This window comes from Oryzias melastigma, linkage group LG1 (genome assembly GCF_002922805.2).
Source record: "Oryzias melastigma strain HK-1 linkage group LG1, ASM292280v2, whole genome shotgun sequence".
NCBI classification, from domain to species: Eukaryota; Metazoa; Chordata; class Actinopteri; order Beloniformes; family Adrianichthyidae; genus Oryzias; species Oryzias melastigma.
In genome coordinates, this window is record NC_050512.1 from 12,917,378 (window position 1) to 12,944,320 (window position 26,943).

Sequence of the window (26,943 nt, forward strand, 5' to 3'; positions counted from 1 at the left end):
TCAAACAAATGTAACTGTTGCAGATATGTGGCATTTCAAAATGCTGAAGTCACTCCAGCAGCTTCAAATGTGATTACATTTTAAAAAATGTATTCCAGGAAGACAGCTATGATTAGAACTCTCCACACGTCTTTTTTACAGATTGTCATCCAAATACAAGTCAGTGTTTATTTCACAGTTTTTTTTTCCATAATCCACATGCAGCTGTCTGTGTCGTGACACTTCAGATAAAGACACTGGCTTTTATTGTTGAAAAATGTTGAAGTAGTAAGTAAAATTTTAATTTATCTTCAATAAATAAAAGCTAAACCAGCTTTTTTTTACTACTTCAGAGGATTTAACCCGGATGAATGAGCGTCTGCACACACTTTAAAGAGTAACACTTAAGAGAGAAAAAGGGTTATAAAAAAAGTAAGTAAAAAAAAATAAATTGTTCCACTATTGAACAATTTTATAAAAACTGAATTTAGTAAAAAATAATAATAATAATAATAAGTTTGTATGTAAAACTATAAGTTAATTCCCAATTTTGTGAGTATCAGTTTAGACTGCGTGATAACATGATAACTATTTACTGTGTAATTTCACTTAGAGCAGCATTTTCTACAACATTTATTACTGATTACCAAATGTATCCACATATAGCTTTATACCTTTTGACAATACATGGCCACAAAGCTCACTCATTGTTCCTTGATATTTGACGGATCTGTTCTATACCTAAAATGGTTTAAATCCTAAAAAACTATTTCATGAATTGTGTGAAAAGTAATGTATGAATACAAACATTTACAAACCAGACTCATAACCAGTGATGGAAATCTTACTTTAAAAAGTAATTAGCTATAGTTTCTAGTTACATTTTCCAAAAAGTAATTGAGTTACTAACTCAGTTACTGCATTCTAAAAAGTAATTATTCAGCAAACTAACTATTCCAGTAACTAAGTCAGCTAAATACAGCAATACATTTTATAGTTTCTTTAGCTGCCCACAAACATAAAACAGCTTTTAAATACAATAATGTAATTACAGTGACATCTCCAGAGTTCTGGGATAGTTTTACCTGTGAAATCATGTTGTTTGGTTATAGTAGAGATAGAGGGGATGGTGTTCTGTTGGTATTCTGATGCTAAAATGAAGGCTTATTTAAAAATTACATTTGAACTTTTTTTTTGTCCAGAAATTGTTTGACTGTAATGGATTGTGTTCTATAATGTAGTAAGTATTGATGCACTCAAGTTTTTCATAAAGACTTCTGGGAAATTTCTTGTGCACTCGATTTTGGAATAGTAGATTTGGACCTCATTACAATATGGCAAACGTTCTATACAGTGCATTATATAGTGAGTAGGGGAGGAATTCAGACAATCCAGTCTACGTGTGAAGTGGTCAATGGAAAAAAAAGTAACTATGACGGTGTTGTAGCTGGGAAAAAATTTATTAATTCGATTACTCCATTACTCAACTTGTAATGCCGCTAGTATTATAGTTATACTTAAAGAGCATTACTCCCAACACTGATCATAACACAATTTATAGGAATTGAAACAAAAACTAAATCAACATTAAGTAGGATTGACACATTAATTGAAGTTTACTCTGCTAAACCCAATGTCATGTTTAAGCGGTCAACTGGGCGGGACATAGTAAAAAGAGAGTTTTATTGAGTCTCACCATGGTTTATACACCTGCCAATCAAAAAAAAAAATGGCTCCATATCACATATTAATTCAATTCTGGTGTAAAAATATTTTAGTCTGAGAATCAAAAGGAAAATTCTCCAGTCTTTCACCTGCCTCCAGTGGTTTTTGGCAGATCTGGATCAAGAACTGATAGGACCCAATAACCAGGAGACCAGGTGACAGAAACTAAAAGATTCCATGAATAAACTGAGTCATGACACAACCATGGGAGCAACGAAAAGGTGACACAGCAGATGACCTGACAATGACAAATGGAAAATCAGGGGCTTAAATACATGGAGGATCATTAACATAAATCAAGACAGCTGTGGGTAATTTGCAATTTAAACCTGGTGTGACTGACAGAGGAAAAACAGCAAAAAAATAAATAAAAATAGGACCAACAATCTAACTTAAATTCTCCTTTGGACAGTCATGAAGCAGACATTACTCATTTGGTTTTGAAATTAATTGTCTGCCTTTACAATAAACTCTTTGAATCTTTAAAGTATGATTATTTTTTTAAAAACTGGTTTAATTTTTAAACAAATGAGTTTTCATTTATCAGTTGTTTGTTCTTATTTTTCCCTTTTCTAAAACATTTTTAGTGCCTCTTATCATAAGTCATCATTCGTCAACAAGTAAAAATGAACTCAAAGTTAATTTGCATTTTTTTATAAAAGCAAACTACTGTGCATCATGTAAATGGTGAAAAAAGAAGATTGATTCCGATTAAATTCAGGATAATACTCTGCAAAGCAGAATTTACAGTTTCAGCTTTTCTATATTTCTCTGTATCACTCCATGTATAGTCACATAGCTTGTACATCTCCTCCATAATGACAACTTTAAATAAAATTGTTATACTAACAGAGAATATGAACATAAAACTTTCATACCCCTCAGTAATAAATAATAAGTGTTGCTGGAGCCCTTCAGACGTTCATAAAGCAGGAATGACTCAGTTTGTTTTGAAATGTGTGTCTGCTGCAGCTCAGCATAACTGTATTTTCTGCAAGCGTAGTAAAAGTAGTGATTTCCAGCAATTCTTCCTGTCAAATGGGCCCTCACAGCCCACGTTATCTGCAGACGCACACTGCGGAACAGCTGGATTGGATTTTCCGTATCAGTCTCCGGTGAAAATATGTATTTGTTGTAGCTGTGGTGACAAGTGAACTCCTCCTGCTAGATTAGTGTTTGCTGTTATGTCATCACAGCGTTCCTCTCAGGCGGCTCACTAATGAATTCGGCAGAAATTTGAACCCCCTTAGACACACGCTCATAAATGTATCCCTGTTCTAATAAATCCCTCTCCCCCCTCCCTATGTAAAAAAAGCCTCTAGGTCTTGAGTGGGTTTTATGTTATTAAGCTTTTCTCTTCCAGAAATGGAAATAAATTTCCTCCTCTACTGGACAGAGAATATTTTTGCATTGCTCTCGTTGATGATTGGGTTACTTTAGTCTGACCCCCCCTTTTTTCCTTCGTGCCTCTGCAGGTGGCTCTGCGGGGCATCCTGCTCTGCAGTTGCCAGGCGAAGGCCCAGGAGAGGCTTCTGCGTGCCCGTACTGCAACTACTATAGCCAACTAAGTGGCAGTGAAAACTCTCACGAGCATCCTGAAGAACAGCATCATGGGTACAACATCTCCCGCCATGGCAACCACCCGTGCCATGGAAACAGCCCGTGCCAGTGTAGAAGTCCCTGTCACGGCAATGCGCAGGTGCTTGAGCCGAGGAAAAAGCTGTGGGAGCGCTGCTGGATGGGACTCCGAATCAAGCTGAAACTCATAGTGAGCAGCCGATATTTCAACAGAGGCATCATGATTGCCATCCTTATCAACACACTGTCCATGGGCATAGAGTACCACGAGCAGGTAGGCCTTCTTTCCCGATTTCGCTGACTTGCTCTGCTCTGAATGTGCCTACAGTGTGAGTGACGTGCTAATCACTTTGTTGGGGGGAGTCAACAAACTTGCCCTCCAATCAACACTTACAGCACTGAGCATATGGGATCCCGGCATGTGTGTGTAGATACGCCTGCATGCACGCAGCCTTGTGTGGGTGTGTGCAGGCATGTATCAGGAGACAAAAAAACTCATACGACCTCAAGTGTTAATTAAAGCGTGACCCAGGGATAGGACAGAGATGGAGCAGAGTGAAGGGAGGGGGCAGATCTGACATTGTGATGGAGCGAATGGCAATGAAAGATTCTGGAAGATGACGGGATAATCTGCCTTGGCCCTCTTCCTGAGCAGTAGGGCAGATATATTTGGCCATAACTTTGTCAGTGACTAATATTTAAGCACAAACTCTGCTTGGTTTGAACTTCCTGATGTGATAAAGGTCAATCACGGTGATGAATGATCCGTAGATGGAGCTGTTTTATGTATTTCCTTAATGCAAAAGAGCGGATTTCCTCCAAAATGCACATCAGAGTTCCAAAAAGCAGCAGTCCAACTTTCTGATCAATGTGACTGATGTAGTTTAAAGGCTATTTAATCTGTGAAGAACAGCTGTTTCCGACTGATGCCGCTGAGCACGCTCATACAATTGTTTGCTAGTTGGTTTGATAAGATGAGAGAACTGAGCGACAGCAGCTGCATTTCACAGTGTAACAAAAAAATGGCTCCTACAGCAGTACAATTGTTCTTCCTGATGTTTTTTTTCAAACAATTTAAGCTGCAGTGGTTGCATGACACACCATCTTATATTATGACAAAAAAACCTAAAAACATTGGAGTTGAACTGAATTAGATTTTATTTTCAAAATGGGTTATTTTGTCTTTGTTTAGAAAGACATAAATCTTCATTTTTATCAACTAATAAAGCAAACCCTGCAATTTTCCAATAAAGATTTATATACATTTTACACGATTTCTTCATTTAGCATCTTTGTATAAAATCTTTAAATAAATTCAGTTATTTTTACATTTCTCTCCAAAGCAGTTCAAGTGGTTTATGTGTGAGTCTGTATTGAAGCACGGGTTCACAACCATGTTGCCTCAAGGTTCCACACAAAAGGAAACAAACATCAAAACAGGCTAAGTTAATTACAATTGTCATAATTCAATTCGGCCCAAACAGCCTGACATTTCTGTATGAACAAGCTCTGAAAACATTTGAACAAAAGCCAGAGTGGAAACGCTTTAGAATACAGCCAATGTTTTGCTCTGTAGCTACTGTGCAGGTACAGTGGTATTTATATAGACACATCATAATTACAGTGGTAATCATGATGTGCCAACATTATCCTGTAATTATGAAGTAACTACCCGATACAGTATTTAACATGTAACTTTGATCCAGATTTTTATTGTGTAGTGTGTTGTCCACATCTTTGTGCACACTCTCTACATTGAATGTTGTAGTCTAGCAGCCAATCAGAGTCGAGTATTCACCCGGACCATTTAAAGTGCAGAAACACAATGTTTGTTTCTTATGGTTGTATAACAACATCTTTGTTTTCTTGGATTATACTGCAGACATAAAAGTGTTTAGAGTTCTGATTATCTTACTGCCGATTTTTTTTACACACAATTTACACTTCTGAGTTACCACTTTATACATTTAAAGATTACAGACAGTAGAAATGAAAGGAAATATTTTCTCTCTGACCTGTTTTTGCACAAAAGTTGCATTTTGTTATATAAATTTTACCTAGCAAAACATTGTGAACATATGCTGTATTCTAAATTATTACCACCTTAATTTGGAACAACATTGTTTAATAAGTTTGGAGTGTTTCATAAATGACTGAATTTCAAAGGGGACTTTTAAATGCACTAATGGTATTTGACAAAAAGGGTCCAAAAGTAGAGGAGCACAGGTGTCACCACAAGAGAAGGGATCAGGCACTGAAAGGTGCTTTCCCACTGAGGAAAGCAGCTTTTAGTTAAAACTAATTCAAGATAAAACCTAGAATATTAATCTGAAAAATTGAAGGAAGCCTACAGGTCGCCTCAAAGCCAGAAGGATTTGATTTGAATCCTGACTGGGACCTTTCTGTGAGGAGTTCTCCTTGTGAATGTGTTGCCTTTCTTCCCCCAACTGTCCAAAAACCTACTTCATGGGTTAACTGATGACTCAAATTGTCCCTATGGATGTGAGTGTGAATGATTGTGTGGCTCTCCGGCAGACTGGTATCTTGTCTAGAGTGTACCCTACCTTCGCCCAGCAGTGGCTTGGATAGGCTCCAGCAACCCTGTGACCCCCCAAAAGGGATTAAGTGGGCTTTGAAACTGACTAGATGAATGAGGTTTGAAATAAACCAAAAGATCCCAAGCGTTTTATCCATACAACAAAACAGTGGCTTAAATCAAATGAATCCTGTGAACATGAAATGTCAGTGTTGTGAGTAATTGTTGTTGTTTACATACTATCTTTTGTTCACCGGAGTGTTTTATGTGGGTTTTATTGCTTGTTTTTCAAGGTGTAGCCCTAAGCTTCACGTCTTATGACCATGCTATTTGCTACTAGCTGTTCTATGAATCATTATTGCTCCATTTATTTAAATAAAGGAACTAAAACCTCATTCCAGATTATCCTTTACCAAAGTTATGAGAGCTGAATCCTATTTTTTTATTTTTTTCATTTCAGTTTAAAAATGTTTATTGCGCACAGATCACACCAAGGCAACCAGATTATTCATTTTCATCACATCTGGATCTTTTGTCAGGTGTTGAGGTTAACTAAGCTTTGGGTACCACACAAAAGCTCTATGGTTTAAATTGGCTGTTCTGATAAATTTGTCTTACTGTTATTGTTATTTGCAGATTACTTTAAATCGGATTCCATATTACTTTTTGTAATTTTCCTTCCATGTATGTAGTTTAATTCTGATCCCATTTAGCCTAAAGGACTCGTACCATAAAAAAAAAACTTTTTGAATTTTTAAGTGTATTATAATGTTCATTCCTCACTATAAAGAACCCCAAAGCGGTATTTTGATCTGGTCACGCATTTCTGAGTATTCCTTTAAAAAGCTGCACTCTGAGGTCCAGCCCCTCCCAACCCATGGAAATGAGCGGTTCCTCATGAGCTGATGTCATTAAGTGAGGACAGCCCCTTTCAGGAAGAGTCTGTGCTGCCGGAACCACCTTCCACGCCAACACAAACACCCAGCTAGTGGTGCTCAGCCGCTAGTTTTGCTACTCAGCTAGCTCAGCCGCCAGCCCCAACCATGGCCGGGGCTACTAAAGGATGTTAAACGATATTCACATCCATCTCTCCAAAAGTTTGGATAATGTTTGTTTTTGTGGGTGAAACACAGACATGCTGTTGAGGCTGGCTCTTGGATGAAAGCATGAAATGGGCGACACCCACAAGCAGCGAAAGGTAGTATCTTACAAATTAAGGCATCTTACTTCCGGATAGAAAAAAAAACTCATATTTCATAAATAGTGTTTTCTTTTGTGTGCCAAAGGTAACACATGAACATATAAATGGATATAGTTTACCATGAAAGACTTAAGAAAAGCATGGTATAGGCCCTTTGAGGTTTTTTGAGCAAACTATTTAATTGCGAGGTTAGTCTTTCAAATGGATTTCTGTTGATAGTTAAAATGTTTTGTTCCTCATCCTAGGAAATTCCTCCGTCTGAATAAAAGTTGATATGGAGGAAAGCTTTAGGTGGTTTCAATTCATGCAGGGTCTACTCACAGCACACCAGTTGGGCTCTGCCAAGCCGGCATCAATCACTTCGGGGGGTTGATTGTTCTCCGTCCCTGGCTCCATTTGTAAAAAGTTTTTATCATCAGTGTCCAGGCACAGTTAACGTGTATGTCCATTCAATCTAAGTTAACTTTGTGGATTTGGAGAAAGAATGGATCTTGTCCCTCACTGTGTTCTGTGAAAGGTGCTCTGGGAATTCGGGGTTCAAGCCCCCCTAAAAGCTGTTCAGTCCAGAGAAAGAGTTTGGTTTGTATTGGCAGCAGTAAGTCAAACCTGTTTCCAGCGAATGTTGGACTTTGGTAGGGGTGCCATTTGTCATGAATTCTGTTCATATTTTTTTGGATATTCTAGGATTAGCCAAAGGCCAGGTATATTTCTGATTTGAAAGTCTTAGGTTTAAATTGCTGCTTTTTGCAGATGATGTTCTGTTTTTATAATGATTTATTTAGCAACACAAAAATGTACAATTTAGCCAACATTTTTAACAAAACAAATACATTAAAGTAAAAAAAACTCAACATATTGATTTTGCTTGTCTTTTATTTTGCTGAAGACTTTTTTTCTCCTGTGATTTATTGAATAATTACAGCTGGAGACAGATCTGGGCTTCAGGTAGTCTTGTCCAGATTGCACTCCCTGTGTCTGTCAAGCCACACCGCTGCTGTGTGTGCAGAATGAGGTCTGGCAATGTCCTGCTGAAACACCCACAGACGTACTGGGGAGAGACGTCATCTTGATGGTAGCATATGTCTTTTCAAATTCAAATCTATGTCTCCGCTTCGACGGCACCGTTACTCACAATCATTATTCCTGATGCACACATCACAGATGCTGCATCCTGCTCCATGTTCTTTTTTTCTGCCTTTGCCACTACAAACAAACGTGTTTATGGAAAGCTCACCTGTCGAGTGCTGGTTTTTCTTAGATCACTGCAACTCGAGAAGTTGCTGTTTTTTCCTGAGCAGGACTTGATATACACTTTTCCTCTCCGTGTGATACTTACTCAGGTTGTGTTTCTTGAAGTCAAAACAAATGTTTTTCTGACATGTTACTGAGCTCATGCCACCATATTGATCAGATGATGGTGCGCCGTGCAGGGCGGCTTGAACACAACACACATCTAGCTGCAGGTTACTTTAGTTCAGCGCTGATATTCACCAGACTTTATGAGTCCTTACATAATATTAAGCAAAATAAAAAAAATAAAAAAACGGTGGTCTCTGAGGGCAGTGCTGCTCTGAGGAATATTTCCAGTACCTTGTTGAATCTATGCCACAAAGGATTAAGGCAGTTCTGAATGCAAAAAGTAGGTCCAACCCAGTACTAGTGAGGTGTACCTAATACTGTGGTGAGTGTAGACGGAGTATGTTGTAGCAAATCAACCGTAGTCTTTACAAATATCAATCTCTAAATCAGTTTCACATTCTGGGAACATTATTTTTATTTAGCCATGTGATCCTTTTAAGATAGTGTATAATTATTTGTGTTCAAACCCAAACAGTGAGGCAGCATTGTAATTGTCATGTCTTATATAAATGTTGTAAAGGTTTTTCTCTGTAAAATGCTTCTGCATCAGTCAAAACAGCTTCACACTCTTCCTGAAAAACTCAATTCATATGTGTTTTTTTTTTTTTTTTTTGTCAGAGACGTGAATCTGTTTTAAAGGTTTTCTTAAAATCCTTGGAGATCATTTTAAATTACACTCCTGGCTCAGGGGTATTCACAGACTTTCTTTGCAGCGACTCCTCTGAGCTTTTTTTCATTTTGATTTGATGAAACCACTTTTTAGTATCAAAGAGAGCGCCGAGCGATCAAATGCTTGCTTGTTTAGATTCCATGAAAGCTGACAGCTTCCATGTTCTTTACTTTTTTCTCAAGAATCTGCCTTCAGGATTCCAAGAACAACATTTGCAAAAACCTTCTTTGTGTGACACTATCAAATATTTGCCATTTAGGCTTTTTGTGGGCATCCTGTTGGATTTTCTAACAGGATGAGTCTGCTGCCTTCCTTGACTGTATATGTTTGTTTCTTCCTTTCTATGTACATCTCCTCTTTTCTCACCGCCGGCCTCTTCAGCCGCAGGAGCTGACTGATATTTTGGAAATCAGCAACATGGTGTTCACCAGCCTCTTCAGCCTTGAGATGTTACTAAAGCTCCTGGCTCTGGGGCTCTTTGGCTACATCAAGAACCCATACAACGGCTTTGACAGCATCATTGTCATAATCAGGTAAGGGGGGGATGCATTTCTCTATGTTTACCCCCAAAAAAGAAAATCTGGCCTTGTTAAATCCTTCCCAGAAATCCTTTTGATCTTTGCAGCACGGCTCTGCAGCTGCAGTCACGCTGATGGTGATTGAGATAGCAGAGCCACACGGCTGCAGCGATGGTCCGTCCGGAGGGCCTGTGCTCACTTCCATTATGTAGTACCACAGGTTAAATTATGCATCTGTGCTTGACGCTTGGCTTGTTTACAGTGACTATTCCCACGGCTCCTGCTGTCCTTATTGGCCGGTCGATTTGCGAACAAAGCCTGCCATCTTGGTCCCTCAGTTACCTAATATATCACATGCAAGCATGAACATGTCTCATGTTGAAGGGATTTTTTTCCCTCATAACTTGAGGTAACGTCTGTGTGGACTGTGTTTGTATCTGTTTCAGTGTGTGGGAGATTGTAGGGGAGGCTGAGGGAGGCTTGTCAGTGCTGCGTACTTTCCGTCTGCTCAGAGTTCTGAAGCTGGTCCGGTTCCTCCCTGCCCTGAGGAGGCAGCTTGTGGTGCTGATGAAGACCATGGACAATGTTGCTACATTCTGCATGCTGTTAATGCTTTTTATATTCATATTCAGGTACTATTTCTGTTCTTTTGTAAAGGTGCACACAGAATTATTTAATAAAACTTTGACACAAACTTTCTTTTTGTCATATTAGATTATTACATTTCTTTTTTCAAGATAAAAATAATAACTCATAACAATGGTTACTTTTATTCTCTGCATCTGTGTGTGCTTTGCAGCATTTTGGGAATGCATTTATTTGGCTGCAAATTTGGTTTACGACAAGACAGCGGCGACACGTTACCCGACAGAAAAAACTTTGATTCTCTGCTGTGGGCAACGGTCACAGTTTTCCAGGTTAGACCCACACTCACACACGCTCGGATCTGAACCTTTAGAAACACAATGTTAACAACATACTTTAAAATCACAAAATTGGTTTTTGTTACTTTCAACAAGTTCTTAGGGCATTTTTCTGATGATAGATGGTATATTTAAAGAAAAATAAGGTTAAATTGCATCTCTGAGTATTTCTTCATTCAAAGTTTTGTGAATCAGGAGCAGAAAAAGAGTTTATTTGGGATGTAGAAAATACGATGGCTGGGCCTAAAACTCCCTGCTCCGCTGTATTCTGTTTCATTCACTTTATTTATTTACACTCATGCAACATAATGTACAAAAAACAGGTATAGAAAAACATAAAAAGTCAATTTGGAAGATGCAAAAAATCCTTATGGGCTTAAATTAGAGCTTCTACCTGATAAGACTTTTAAATTGATATAAAATACAATCATACAGAGACGACTAGATCCATGTCTGGCTCAATACTCTATAACTGGATAGCTCCAGAATTACTCACCATAATTGTTGCACAGTTAGTGTGATGTTGCGCATGTGAGGGGCTGCTAGCTGGAGAGCGTGTAAACATATGGGGTATGGGAAGGGGGGCGGGGTTGCTCTGCATCAATGGTCCTGCCCACAACTCAGAGGCAAATTACCTATATCACAGAAAATGATACAGTTTGTTTTAATTTAGCTAAAAACAGCATAATCATAATTAAAAGACCATTTTGACTTCTTTTAAAATAGATTAAAAGGTGATCAGAGAAGGACTTTAGTAACAATTCCTGGTACTACCAGGAATTTCTTTCTTTGACGGGAGCTAAAAAGTTAGTAAGGATAGAAGGAAGAGTGAAGTAAAACAGAAATCCTGGGAGAAAGTGCTTTCGAGAAACTCCTGCAGTGGAAGTTCTGAAGTGACCTATCCAGAGTCTGGATGTGAAGCCAGTCAATTATCTTGGGGGAGACCTAAAGTTGGCTGAGCATTAACGTTCCTCATCCAATCTGGAACAGCTTGATTGGATCTGCCAGGAAGAATTGGAGAAACTTCCAAGTGAAGGCTGAGCTTCTGTAGACTTCGCCACAACACTGTGGGACTGGTAGTAAAATATGTAACGTTTTGGCACCGAGTCAGCACTACTCCTCAGTGATGGGACTGGTTTCACGTCTGGCCTGATGAGGAGTCCTAACCCTCGTGTTTGGTGGCTGCTGCAGAGTGAGCACTGGTGGAAGGTCTGAAATGAAAGGACACAGCTTGGAAAGGCTGACACCATGCAGAGATTGGATGAAGGATGAATAGAGTTGGCTCTGTTTGTTGCTAAGCTTCACTTACATTTCAAGTGTTTCAACTCTGTTCATCATACAGTTCAGGCACAGATATGAAGGGATAGAAATTAACGAAGAATTAATTCTGATGCATGACAAACCTGAAAGTTTTTGAACATGTTCTGTGTTTAGAAGACAAATTAAGACTCTAAATTCAAACAGTCTCTGCTGATTAACTTCCCCATTATTTCATTTGCCCCAATTTGCAAGCAGTCATGTTCAGTTTTTCTGCAAAACCCTCTCGGTAGGCAGGTAAGATTTTCCGCAGGAGCAGTGGGGGAGGAAGGTGGTGAAACATGCGCTCCACAGGCTCTCCTTTTATTGCTGATGAGCATCATTATTGTTCATGTCACAATGAGACTTTCAGAGCTCACTCATATCTCCGACTCAGACCTCCTGCCTGCGAATCTGTTTGCATTTAAGGCTCTTTTGTGTTTGACTTTGTATTTTTCTCTAGCTGCTTGACTCCTTGTCCTCCTCTCTGATCCGCAGATCCTCACCCAGGAGGACTGGAACGCCGTGCTCTACAACGGCATGGCCTCCACCACGCCTTTGGCTGCCCTCTACTTTGTGGCCCTCATGACATTTGGAAACTATGTCCTCTTCAATTTGCTTGTAGCCATTTTGGTGGAAGGCTTTCAAGCTGAAGTAAGGGCAAAGATGACGCTGCATTTGAGCTATTCAGGGAAATGATACTAATTGAGCTCGGATGTGCCGTTGACACCCAAACTGTCTGCTGCAGTCTACCTGTGTGGTTCCCCCTCTTCACATCCATATCCATTCCTTTCACTTTTCTCTCCTCGTTCCCTATGTCTGAGGCTCTCTCTGACACGCATACACGCTCATAATGTTCTCCAGGGCAGGGAAGTGTTTGATATGGCCTGCCATTCACAGCTGGTGAGCTTTTGTTGTTTAGTTTTCATCTTTTATCTCCAGCATCAGAGAACACTTGCTCTCTATCTCACGCACACACACACATATATATAGATACCCTTTGCCAAAGCCGTCTGCCTCAATATTTCTGCCGTGATTTTTAATTAAATTCAGTAAAGCTTTATTGGCGTGACTACAGGAGGATGCTGCCAAGGCGTTGCACATAACTCATAGGGAGAAGGCTGGAGATTCCCCCTCTTTTTTTTTTGCTTCAAGATCATTCTCTCTTGACTTGTCGTCCACTTTTAAAAAGTCAGCAGTGTGAAAAAAAGGCGATGATGATAATTAAGATTGCCGTAATAAGGGTCATCCTGGTGCTCTGTGCAATTATTACATGCCTGTGTGTTTCAGGGAGATGCCAATAAATCTGAAGCTGATGACGACAGATTATCACTGGGTTACCAGGACGAGGAGAAGCTGAAGGAGCTGTACGCTGCAGGTGCCATCTTTGATTTAAAGATTTTACCGTATCCATTCAAAAATACCATATTGTATCATATTTAGATGTAAATAAGTCGTTTTATAATCCATATTGTTTGCAAAGTTAATCATTTCTTCACGTACAAATCATTTAGTACAGCTTGTCTAAAATCATAACTTTTAGGTTGAGTACATAATGTCACTATGATGATACCATGATGTAATATAAACAATGCTAGTCCTTAAAGATCAACTCTCATAAAAGGACATAAAGAAAATGAAGCTTAAATTTGCATTTCTGAATATTTCTTTCCTTGGGAAAAAAAATGGGACTGTGATATAAAAAAGAAAATGGGACTATGACTGTAAGTGCCTTGGGCCTTCGAGGAAGATAGGAAGCACTATACAAATTTACGTCCTTTACTATTTTAAAGTACCAAGTTAGGGTACTGATACCTTTCACGTCCCAAGTGTTGGGGACACCCGATTTTCATCTGTGGCCTGGTACCAAGTAGCCCTCAGACTGGTACCGGTCTGCGCCCCAAAGGTTGAGGACCCCTGATTTAATGGGAACAGCCAGCACGTCAGAAAATGACAAGTTGAAGACACCCAAAACGTCAAAAAGTTCTGGCTGAGTTGTGTTCTCACCCACAACTCAGAGCCTTATCTTTACGAACTATTTTTTTTTTCTAATTATTATTAAAAGACCTCTGGGAAGACTTTAAAAAAAAACAAAAGATGATCAGATTGGATCTTTTAAGGCTTTACAGTTTTCATTTTAAGACACAAAAATTATGTTTAGGATTATCCTTATTGAAGTAGATTATCAAAAACAACTTTTTTTTCATTTGACATTGCCTAATGAATTGTCCATTAAATAATTGCTTACTAATTTTAAACACAAAGTGTTTTTTACATTGTCAAGTTCTTTTTTTAATGTGGCTAATGCATAAATTATGTCATCATTGGTAAAAGTGCATAGAAACAGTTACCAACAAAACCTTAAAACCTTCAATAAACTCCAAATTAACATTTTGTCTATTTGTTTTTAGAGCTAAAGATTCAGGCAATGATGCTGAGCCCCAACGGCCTCCTCAACCCTAAAGCCTCCATGCCTCCACCTCCTCCCCCACCCCTGCCAGTCATCACACACACTGCAGCCACGCCCACCATGAACGCCAACCAGTCGCGGCGAGCGAGTGGTGCGTCCACAGACATCAACAGCCTTGAGCCGAGGTCTCCGGTGAGCGTTCCGGCTCTTTCTTCAGCATCTTCACACACTGACTGTCTGAATGAGGTTAATAGCTAGAGACTATTAAGCAGAGAACGACTTTAACAAGTGCTCTGAAAGAAAATTCAATTAAAAAACTCCTTACTATGTATTTTCAAGCAATTAGAAAAACATGAAGCCTTCTTGAAAAAAAAATCTCAATTTACAGGTGATTTTATTCACAACCTGGACCATTCCCATTTTTCAGACTTTAAAAAAATGACTCCAAAGCACACTAAAGATTTACAAAGGTGAACATTTTGGAACCAACCTGTTTGGGCTTGTAGCTCTCTGGTATCAGGGCTTTATATCAGAAGTACCAACTGTTGATCAGCTGAGTCACACTCTCCTCTGAGCACTGGCTTCAGTGCAGCAGCTTTGTGGCATTTCTGTGGATTTGTGATGCACACGACTCACTAACAGCTATTGAGACATTTCCAGAGGAGAGCTTCCTGTCCCTGTAATTCAGAAGTACTGGGAAGCTCATAATGGTTAACCTCTTTTTTTTTTTACATGTAAATCTCCTCAACACATCTGCAGTCTAATCAACTGTCGTCCTGGTCTTTTGTTCACTTCCCAGGTCTGTGTGTCAACATGACCTTCGCACCAACCTTTTTAAATAAATTATTGAAAAGGGCCTAATTTAAAGACGTGAAGTGCAAAAGGCCAGCACTTTTGTATTCCCTGTGCTGATATGAAAACAAAGAAAGTTTGAAGGGTTGCAGTGAAAACATGGGGCATTTCAGACAGATAGATACATGCGTTGAACTTTAATGGAGCCCATGACAAGAAAAAGGCTTTTTTTACCATAACTTAAAAAACTTAAAAATATTTGTTTATCATTTTCTCAAAATACATTGCTCTTTTAAATTAGGTGTCTTGGAGTATAATATTTGTTTAAACTGTCTCATTTCTAACCTTTTAACTGACAAAATGACACTGTACGAGATTAGCCCAAAAAATACTATTGTCCTTTTCTTAGCTATAGGCCGGAACACATCTGCTGCATATATCAACTATAACCAACAAATATAGAGCACAACAACTCTTATTACTAGTTATCTGAAGGATATATTTGCATGTGATGCGAGGAAAGAGGACAGGGAAAGGCCAGCAATGGATAAAAGATAATAGAAACATGGAAAAAACAGGAAACAAAGACAAAAGAAATATAGAGAGAAGAAAGCTGGTTATCTGAGATGGAGAAAGGTTCGAGTTCTTTCAAGAAATGTACTTTATATATTTTTTATTTAGCCTTTATTTTACCAAGAGGATCAGATGAGAACAGTTTCTCATTTACAATGATGGCCCAGCAGAACTAACACGAGGAAAACAAAAACAGACATAAAGAACTATACACATGAATCACACATTAAGGGCGTATTCAGAGTGGACACATTTCGTCTGCTTAAAGTGAACCACAGCTCATTTTCCCCTGATAATCTGGAACAAATTTCCAGTCTGAGTACACCTAAGAGGACCCATGAACCGCTCTCTGACCCATCTTTTGAGGTGGTCTTGGTTGGTTTTCAATTGGACTGGTTTCCTCTAAGATTAGTCAGTCTGAATTCAATGTTTAAGGGAGTCTTGGAGAGAATTCCAGTGATTTGCCACTGCAGAATTAACCCTTTTATTGTGTTCAAGTGTAAAATGACCCTTTATCAAGTTTGGAAATGGGTCAATTTTGACCCAAACACAATAAAAGGGTTAACGTTAGGAATTTTGACCCAAAATAGTGTGAACTTCAGGAATGGAAAGTGTTATGAGATTATTGAATCTCCAACGGTATTATGGGAATGATGCAGGAGGCTAGAGAGGAACTGTGGCGTATGAAGTCCAACCAATCAGTTTATATAGTTTATATGACGAGTGGAAAAGGGGTAAAAACTGCATTTAGGCTGTAGAAACCACCAAACAGACTCGCAGGTTTGGTTTTCTAGTAAAAGTTTTAAAAATGTAATCTTCACTTATCCTTTTTCTTAAAAAAAATCAATATTCTGCCACTTTTCCTTCTAGACTTAAAAAAAAGGAAAGAAACTGTCTAGTTGAAGCAAATTATTCAACCTGAGTAATTTCTCTGATTCTTACATGATCAAAGATCCAGATTGAGATAGTTGAAAGGCCAGATTTGGCTGGCGGGTTACAATTCAGCAGGTCGGCCCAAGCTGATGTAAATTTTGGCCTACATCTTCACATGTGGGCTGATAGAGTAGACCATGTAATCAAAGGTAATCCACCCACAAGGTCTAAAAAACGCAAAAGAGCAGCTTTACTCTGCTAAGAAAGAATTGACTGTACAGATTTGTGGAAAAATACATACCGACGCTGCTGTGCTTCACAGTCTCCCTGGGACAGTGGGCCCGAGAGCCGCCGCTCCAGCTGGACCAGTATCAGTCGAGCCCCCAGCCTCCACAGGAGGAGTCAATCAGGAGAGATGGAGTCCCTGCTGTCTGAGATGCACACGTGTTCAAGTCCCAGCAGCAGGGAGCCGTCTCTGGACCAGTCAGAGTACCTGCAGGTGCCCATGCTCCTCTCACCCGACTGCAACGGAACCACCTTTCACTTCCCTGAACACTGCTACGAGGAGGCCCCCCTGCCGTCCTATTACCACAGTGACCAGGAGGAGGAGGAGGCTGAGGAGGTGAAGGACGCTCTGAAAATGCTATTACAGTCTCAGGGGAAAGTTCAAAAGCTGGAACAGCAAACCTCTAGGAGATATTTAACTTTTAAAATCTTTAATGAACTAAATTGAAATTGTGAAATTAAAAGAAATAGTGCCACTATCCTAACCAGAGATGGGTTTATTTTTGAGTTTACGCCAGAACATTATCCACTATTATCTTTTGATGTGAAGAAGATAAAATGAAGATGTTTTTAAAAAATGTAAACTGTGAAACTGTACATGGCATGTTTTTCATGTGTCTCTGAGCATGCCCTCATTTTGTTCTCTCAAATGTGTGTTCCCTGCAGAGTTTATGTAAGCGGCTGAAGAAGATACTGGAGCCATATGAGCCTCAGTGGTGCCTGGAACACGAGGAGTGGTCTCTCTATCTGTTTGCGCCGCACAACCGGTCAATACATACAATACACAGACTCACACTGAGATTTTCCCAGAAGAGTTAGGTGGCTTAATGTGAAACTTCACAGTTAGAGCGTGAAGCTCACAGCTTAGCTTTGGTGATGCAGTTCCCGCTTTTATCAATTACCACCATCCATGTGGAAACATGCACCTTGTGTGGACAAATGCTGTGATGGAAGTGATGCAGGTGATGTGTTTCATGTTGAAAGCTGAGGCGTAGCTGCTGATGCTCTTTCTCCCCCCATGCTGTGTTTGCCCTCAGGTTCAGGCTGTGGTGTCTGAGGGTCATCGGTCACAAGATGTTTGATCACATCGTGCTGCTTTTCATTTTTCTCAACTGCATCACCATCGCACTGGAGAGACCGGACATCAATCCCAGGAGCATGGTAACTTACACGTCCTGACACACTGCTGCACATGTTTGGACTGATGCTGGATTTACACTGGTCCGTCTGCGGTGTGTCCTCCTTGCATGTTCTCTGTTGTGTCTCCAGTATCCCCTCTAGTTCATCCAAAACTGTGGCAGTCAGACCCCATGCCTTCTCCTTCCCAGAGTTGGACACCAGTTGGGTTTTATTCGGTCCCAATGCCAAAGCGGTTCTTTTGTTTCGGTTTTGGTTCCTATTCTGTGCTGATTTTGGTACTTCAGTGCTAACAATTATGCCTCCAGCTCAGTGGTCTTGTAGTAGAGTGTCCACCTCGAGACTGGAAGGTTGTGAGTTCACCCAGAGTAGAAAGGCTGCTCCTGCTGTCCTAATCTTCTCCATCAGCGGATGTTCAAGGACCTTGGTCCTCCTCACCAGGTTCTTCTAGACCCAAAATGTTCATGCTAGCTCTGGAGGATGTTCGGTGTGACTTCGCTTGGAAAGACTGTACAATTTTCCCCTGTGTTGTCAAGTGTTTGCTAGGATTTGAGGTGTTACCTCAGCTGCACAAGATAAATTTGCCTCACGTGTTGCATATAACTGAATTTTCTGTTTTCGCTGTGAAATGCAGCCAGACCTTTGAGCGCTTCGACTTCGGCATTTTGGAAACGCACGCTCGCCCCGCCACCAGTCTTTTAAGAGCCTGCCCACTATCACAGAAAAGGCAAAAAGATTGGCTTGAACTTCAAAGTACTGAACAGAGTAGAAGTGATTGACATATCCTAAGACAAATAGATCTTCACTGAAACTAAGACCCGAAATGAGGTATGGCGTAAGTCGTAACAGTTCCTACTTAGAACCGAATTTTGGTGCTCATAGCTACTCCTTCCTCACTGAATCTTTGTGAAATGCATGTCCTTCTTTTGTCATCCATTGGAAAAATGAATGCTGGTGCAGTGCTAACAAACGTTATCACTTGGGCATTTTACCTTAAATAAAATTAAAATTTGATACACTTTTATTTTGAAAATAAAACAGAGGTTTTTATTTTTTAACCTGCACCCATGTGAATTGACTGGAAATAGAACTCCTGCTTAAAGGTTGTGTTGGGATGTAGACATAACAGAGGTGATGTAAACATGTAAACATTCAGATTGATTAATGAATGTTCAATATTTTATGTCAATACAACAGAGATGCATATGGAATAGTGGAAATTGACTGAATTCACTGAAACATACTTAGCGCTCTGTCAGCTCCAAGTCCTCGCCTTCAAAATCTTCATTTGAAGCTCACTAATCAGTATTTATTGTAAAGTTGCATTTTTTAAAATTTTGCATTAGAAGTGGTGTTGTCCCAGCACACCCTAAACTGTCCCATTCTCAGCTCTCTTTTATAATGTACATAGTTATTTTTGTCAGTCTGTAAATATCTAAAAGCAGAACAATGAGGATTCTCCAAACATCCTTTACTCCCTGTTTAAGCTCTTGTGATGAAACTGCAGCTTCTGTAGTTTCTGTACTTATTCTAGGTTGAATTTAGTAAAAGCTAATGAGAGGAGCTTCAGTGGTTCCTTGTAAGTGTTCTTTGTGGTACACACTGCTCCAGGCTTGACAAGAGAAAAGAAGATAATGCTTTGGGTGTCTTTTGAAAAGCTACATTTTAAATGGTCAGTATTTCTTCATCTCTACATGGGAAAACTACTACTTATTCAAGCAGGTAGATTTGAGACCTGGTCATGTTTATTTTATACGTTTTATTGTATAAATTAGCAGATATAGAATAATAGAATAAATAATTGATTGCAATTTTTTCAACAAAACCCTTACTGAAGGATTTGTAAAATCCAGAGGAGATTAAGCAAGCAGTTAGTCTTTCTTCTGCAGATGTGTGAGTTTTCATTTATTGTAACTTACTTGACTTCATGGCTTTGCAGTTTTGCCATTTTTGTCACTCATTTTAGTCCTAAATGACATTTCACCTGACATTTGAAGAGTTTCTACAGTACTTACACGCAGATGGTGAGTTGCAATTGTAGCTTTCATTAGTCAACTTTATCAGTCTCCATGTTATACAGTGAAAACAGACGATATAAACAGATGCAAAAGCTGGAAAATGCTGACAAAAATGGTTATAATCAGATATTTTCACAGAACTTAACAGATTATAAGGTTTAACCAGTATTTTTTATGGGGCATATCATCCTGTGTTTACAGTGACACCAACATTAATTTTGAATTTCTTTTAAATATATTTTAAACTGATCCTTTTTGTTTCTTCTCCATCTGTCACTTCAAAGTGATGCTACACATTCAGACCGTATCTCTCCTGATTGGAACTATGATTACAATCAAATGAATCACTTTCTACTGGTTAATATTTAAGTGGCTCACCATTTCTCCATTCATAGAAAATAGAAGGCAAGAAGTAAATAGAACAGAGGTCTACAAACTGAGGCTCTGGAGCCACATGTGGCTCTGATAGTTTAAGAATTTTAGTAAATAAGGGTGTTGTAGCTTTGATTAATTTGTTTTACTTAAATTTGGTCATTTATGTTTTGATTTTTAACATGTCAGACACAACTGTGCTTATTTGACACCTGACGCATGATGTATTTTATTTTGAAAGAATCGTGTTGTTAAAAGTAAAAAATAAATACATAGAACTGGTTGGAAAATGATAACACTTTTATAATTCAATTAATGTAAATATTTACAAGCTACATTATATAAATTATAGCTTTATGTTTTTGTAATCATTCACAAAAACATAAAGTTTTCTTATGTTTGCTATTCCCTCTTTGTAAATCTACAAGGATATTTACCAAGCCTCTATTTTAATTGGTAAATTTGAGGCAAACCTAAAATGTTGCAGTTCCTAAAAAAGACCAAAAGAGGCTGGTTTCAAAAGAAACCAAGCTATCCCAGCTGTTCTGACTTTACTTTATCCAATTACCAAGTTTTGGAGCATATGGATGTCACATTTTAGGCTCTATTTTCTTCTAATCTTTCAGCAGATCAAAAGAAAACTCAAAGGAACTGGTAATTGTTGTTTCTTGTTTCTTTGTTCAAAGACGTACCAGGATGATATCCATGGATATCCAATGATATCCAGCTAAACAGGACTCTTTTGGGAATACAAAGGATCAGGAGCTTCTCACTAAATAAGTGCAACTTCTGTTAAACGTCTCTCTAAGATTTTTTTTGGGTTATCTTTGTGCAAGATGAGTTTAGGGCGATAAAAATAACCATACTTTCCCCCTAAATTATACTTTTAATATCTGCTAACGTCGCTTAAATTCTCACTTCCATCATCATAAAAGTGTTCCCAGTTGTCTTTTAATTATGATTATGTCGTTTTTAGCCAAAATTCAAAAATCTGTGTTGTTTCCTAGTGCATAGTTTCTACAGAGCATCTTACTAGTTTAAAAACTTAATGGTTTAGGAACCTTAGCAGCAATTCCAGCTGACAAACCAAAAAAATAAACGGCATCCACTGCTGTCTGGTTTAGGTACATATTATGATCTCCAGCCCATTAACTTCAGAATCATAAGTCTTCTTTAAAATGACTTGATACAAGTATGGTTATCCTAAAGAAACACCTGCAATTTTCACACTGTAAAGATATATTTGAATTTATCATGAGCTGAATGATGATTTGGGTTTTTGTGATAAAAGGAAGACAGCAGAATGAGATTGAAATGTGTTTCCTTCCTGATTGTAGCCTCACAGGTACACTACTACAGAACAGGGCCTGTTTTGGTGGCTTTGTCCAGGCCTTTACTTTTTGAAATACAGATTATTCTTTTTCCCTTTGAACATATAGAAAACCATTTAATCGGAGTTTGAAAAGCTGATCACATCTATTACATTTTCCCCATCAGCACTTTTCATTTTTCTGTGAAACATCAAACAAACCAGATTTCTTTTTTCTATTTTACCGGTGAGCATTTCAGCTTCACAAGTCTGTGAAAGAATGATTCTTTCTTGTTGTTGCTTCCTTTGTCACGTCTGTTTCGTTCAGGACAGAAATGGAAATCTGTGCAGTGCAAACAATTTCTAGATTTTTTTTCATGTTTATCAAAGGGAGCCACATTTATGCTCGGCTAAATAAATCTGACAAAAAAAGGGATGCATATGCACTTTTTCTGCTTTTGTGCAAATGCATGCATATCTGTGAATCTACAGAGTTTTGTATTTGAAGCCTCGGGTGTTGTTCTGTGCATCTGTTTCCAGCATGCCACTGCATTGTGTGGAAATCTTTGTGACTCGTAGCCTTCCAGACTGTTTAAAATGCCTGTTTTTTTTTTTCTTCCTCGTGGAGCTCTTTCAAGGTGTCCTTGGTTAAAACACTGAACCACACATGGAGTTTACTGCATTCCTGATTCGCTCATCAGGCTGAGTGTATGCATAATAGAGTCTGAATAGATGAATAAAGAAAATGCAAACAGAAATGTTGCTTCTGGTGGAAGTTGGCAAAAATTTGGAAGGAAATGCAGCATATTTACAGTGTTTACAGCACAGCCACTAAAAAGCTGCCAGCAAAGTTAACAGTAATTATTAAATATGAAGCTAAAGGTTGTTATGATGGATCTATTCTTTTATCTGATGAGATTATCAGAGATTCTATAAAGCCCAGGCTTGGTCAGATTATATTTGATCTTAAAATGTGTTTTCCTGAAACTTCTGAAGGGCGTTCAAGTGATAGAGTGGTATCAGTTATGACCGGAGTCTTCAGAAAACAACTATATTTTTCAGTTTTGTTGAATTTACTACAAAAAAGGAAACAAAAAAAAATGCAAAATTGTTGGAATTTCTGCTGAAGTTTGTTTCTGATTGTTGTGAAAAGTGTGAAGGAATACACGTTTTCATGTGCTTCCGTGCACATAAGCATAGTGTCAAATGTGCAGGCAATTATTTTCTCATGTTCCAGTTTCTGTGAGCAGTCTGTGACTATTCCTGCTGCCAGTTGGGTCTCTCTTCAGAGCTGTAAAGCCCCAAACCCTCCACCCGTCAGTTGTTTTTGAACCACATTGGTCACTGAGAACAGGAAAAAATAAATAGGACAACACAATGGTTGTGCTTTTCTACTTAGATTAGACATTTTCTGTCTATTAGAGAGATATGCAGCTATGTCTCATAGTTAGAGTTTTGTAGTATATAGCACATTGTTTTCTGTTTAAATCTAACGAAAAAAACAACTGTCATGTAGGATTTTCTTTTAGTTATTAGGCAAACATTTCATCATTATAAGGTCATTATTTCACATTTTACCTTTTGACAGTTGGAGAGTAATTCTTACACTACCAAGTCATCGTATTTTGCACATCCAATTGTTGTGCATTGCTAAAAAACTAATTTAAAATTATACTTGCATAAAAGCTTCCAGTTTTTTGGTGTTCTTAGGTGTCATAAAAGTTGCTGTTTTTTAAATAGTTGGTAATAAAACCTATAATTAATTCTTATGTAGTTATCATTTGAAACATTTTTTTTTCATTTATATGAGAGAAACATCTGGATTGATTGTATGATTATAATATACCAAGCATTGAATCATTAGTGACATCTTTAGATCCAAACTGCTTTTGTTTTAGAGAAATAGATAAAACTTTATTGATCCCTGGGGAAATTACATGGCTGCCCATTGCTCCATTTACACATCACATTGGAATCACAATCTAAATCAAATTTTACTTTATGTGGAACTCTTCAATTTAAATGCCTAATAATTTACTACTTTATTTACAATATTGTAATCGTTTCTGATGCTTCCTGCAAAATTTGAGATCTTGTCATTTACAAACTATGATCTCCTTCACTCTTTGTGGATCTCTCTATGTTATTGTGGAACATAAAGATAAATAAATATAATAATCATGTAATAAAAATGCTTTCTTAGACTTCACACAAATAAACCTTTAATTAAGAAAAGACACAAAGAGATTAGACAGGAAGCTTTTGCTTGCAAAGAGTGATGCTTCAGCGACCAGCAAAAGGCTTACTGATTCTGGTACCAAACTCCTTAGATTAAATAAGGGAGTCTAACAAAGAGCAATAGACACATGAATACTAGGTTAATGGGTTCATTTTGCAGAAAAGCAGAGCTGAGAATAGTGGGGGTGGAGAAGATGCAGATGCAAACTTCCCCTTGTTCTCAAGATTAGGCCCCCCCCAGCACTCTGAGCTGGTTTTCTCTCACACCCTGAACAGTGTCAAGATCAGCGTTTCTCTTACAAACACATCACATCCTGTGTGAAACATGAACATTTCTGATGTAGCACTAGAGATAACATAAAAAAATCTTATGAAAGATGGATAGCATCATAATGTCTTATAAATAGTATAAGTGTATGTTAATCTTCCTTTTTTTGTAAAGTTTTATAAGATGTTTATTTTTTAAAGGGGTAGTAGGAAGTTGATTGCATTAATGTGCATTGGTTTGTCTGCACTGTAAAAAATATAGCCTAAAAATAGGAAAAGAACACTAATATTAAAGAGAAAATCTCTAGAAAATGATCTATTCATTCAGCAAGCACTTTTCATTTAACTAGAAATGTTATAGTAAAATATCAAAACTAGAGATGGAGTTTCACTTAAGCATTAAAAAATGGGGAAAAAAATGAAAAAAAAATGTTAGAATGATAAAAATTTTAATATAATACAAATATTTTTTTGCTAGTTCTAAGGAAACGGTTTTTAATTTTTGAGTTTTAATGTGCAGTTTATTTTGATCACAGTGATAAAAAAACACTAGTGGATTAGAGACAATGACTTATTTTAGAATAAAATCTGAACAGCATGAGGATACAATCTTAATAAATCCTCATGAAATCCAAAACTAGCACTTATTCTTAGAACATGAATCTACATTTTTGCTTCCAAAATAATGACAACAAAACTGGTCAACATTTATTTCATTTTAAAACTTGATATTGAACTGAAAATTACAGTGCAGTTTGAGATATTTTGACTGCAGTCTTTTTTTCTTCTGTAGAGTAATAATTGTGACTCAGTCTAACAATATTTTCTAGAACCTTGTTCTTAATGAGAAGAATACTTGAGTGTGCTGCTTTTGGGAAAAGCTTGGAAATTTAAACAGCAAAGACTAATTAAAACAACTTAAACCTTGGTAAAAAATGTTGAATGCTTTAAAAAAATGAAGGTTTTTAATTAAAGTATCAAGTAATTTGCAGTGTGCAATACAAGAGCATGCCCAGGTAAATGGAAAATGGTGAAATGAGGCTGATGTTTACAAATGTTTATGTCGTTTCAACACATCAAACAGGAATTGGGAAGGCTAAAGTTATGTTCTCTTATAGATCACACATATTTTTTCACTACATAACATTCAGCCGTCTTAAAGCTACTGTGACATGTAACCTTAAAAATGATTAATGTGCTCCTGTCACATAAATGTGTGTGTTTGTGTGTGTAACAGGAACGGGTGTTTCTCAGTGTTTCCAATTACATCTTCACAGTCATCTTCGTGGGAGAGATGATGATCAAGGTAACCATAACAGTACTCATAACAGCACTCCTGCCCTGATAAAAGGTTTTCCTTCAAAAATCATGTTCTTACACATAAGGAGGCAGTTCTGTGTCTGTGTGGAGATCAGAGAGGATTTCTGTCTCAATTTTCCGCTCAACTTGCTTTATTATTTTGATCAAACTCACAGTAATAAACTCTGTTTCGATGAAAGCGTTTGTGTTTATGTGGTTTGGTGTGATTAGGTTGTTGCTATGGGACTCTACTTTGGAGAAGGAGTGTACCTGCAGAGCAGCTGGAACATCTTGGACGGTGTGCTTGTGTTTGTGTCACTGGTGGACATCCTGGTTTCCATTGCGTCAGCGGGTGGAAATCGGATCTTAGGCATCCTGCGGGTGCTTCGCCTGCTTCGAACACTGCGACCCCTCAGGTAAACAGATAGGGTGTATTGCTTTTTTAATCCATAGTACTCCTTATGCTCTGTTTGAATCCATGTATTCATTGCAGGGTGATAAGTCGCGCTCCTGGTCTAAAATTGGTGGTTGAGACGCTCATCACTTCTCTCAGACCAATAGGGAACATCGTTCTCATCTGCTGTGCTTTTTTCATCGTTTTTGGAATTCTGGGAGTGCAGGTAAATATTTATACCGCACATTCCCTTTTCATCTCTTGCCAAGAAAAGATTAACCTCAGTTATTTTACTTCCTGGTTTTAGTGAAAATCCCTTCCCTCATATTTGATGAACATTAAAAACATGTTTTGTTTCCTGCTAAGTGAAATACAATAATCCCTTGGTGGTATAGAATGGAGGCACGGCTCAGAAAGGCTTGCAGGTAATAAAAAGTGAAGGGGAAAATAGGGAGGAAATGCAAATGAGCTGCTGATTATGCAACATAGTTCCCAAAAGTAATTAAAAGAACAAGCAATGGTCCTGCAGAGGAATAGGATGGACATTATATTCATCATGAATTTTACTATGGATTTTTACATTTTTAATCAATAAACAAATTCCAGTAAAGTAGTATTTCACAAGCATTTGTTTACTGTCAATGCTTAAAACAAAATTCATCAAAATGACATTATTATTTTGAAATCAATCAGGATTTGGTGTAATATTGACCCTATATACAGTAGGTCTTGTGTTTCTCATCATTAATAGAGATATTGAGGATTTCTGCTTTGAAACTTTAACTTGAAGTTAGCTTGACCTGGAAATTAAAAAAAGGACTTGAAGTCCCACTCCATATATATTTTTTAAATCATTCCTAGTTGTCTCTTATCCATGATTAAGCAAATATTAACAAGCGGATGCCATTTTTCAAGACATCTTTTCTGTCTGAAGCGCATAAGAAGCTCATTAGAAATTCTAATTTCCCATCAGCCCTTTGTTTACACACTCTCCCGCCAGCTTGTAGCGCCTTCCAAGCCAAAGCTAACATTAGCGTAGCAATAAGAAATATGCAGCCGTACAATTTTGATCCAGATGGCAGTCAAGATGGGGAAAATGAAGACGTTCATGGATCTATTTGTCTGCAAATAGATGTTTCAGAATTGGAGAGCAAGAAAGGAGACTTTGTTCCACACATGGCAGTTGTTACA

General features: G+C 38.1%; 1 protein-coding gene across 3 annotated transcripts in view; it reads left to right on the forward strand.

Moving 5' to 3' along the window:
* cacna1hb (calcium channel, voltage-dependent, T type, alpha 1H subunit b) overlaps positions 1 to 26,943 on the forward strand; it is a 74,774-nt gene that overhangs the window by 25,284 nt on the left and 22,547 nt on the right. For all 3 annotated transcript variants that reach the window (XM_024259387.2, XM_024259388.2, XM_036211993.1), the window contains 13 exons: positions 3,180 to 3,556; positions 9,430 to 9,581; positions 10,013 to 10,198; positions 10,366 to 10,483; positions 12,284 to 12,439; positions 13,076 to 13,163; positions 14,197 to 14,387; positions 16,756 to 17,055; positions 17,385 to 17,485; positions 17,756 to 17,879; positions 25,297 to 25,365; positions 25,590 to 25,774; positions 25,852 to 25,978. In XM_024259387.2, coding sequence (XP_024115155.1) covers positions 3,180 to 3,556; positions 9,430 to 9,581; positions 10,013 to 10,198; positions 10,366 to 10,483; positions 12,284 to 12,439; positions 13,076 to 13,163; positions 14,197 to 14,387; positions 16,756 to 17,055; positions 17,385 to 17,485; positions 17,756 to 17,879; positions 25,297 to 25,365; positions 25,590 to 25,774; positions 25,852 to 25,978 — 2,174 coding nt within the window. The remainder of the gene's footprint in view (positions 1 to 3,179; positions 3,557 to 9,429; positions 9,582 to 10,012; positions 10,199 to 10,365; positions 10,484 to 12,283; positions 12,440 to 13,075; positions 13,164 to 14,196; positions 14,388 to 16,755; positions 17,056 to 17,384; positions 17,486 to 17,755; positions 17,880 to 25,296; positions 25,366 to 25,589; positions 25,775 to 25,851; positions 25,979 to 26,943) is intronic.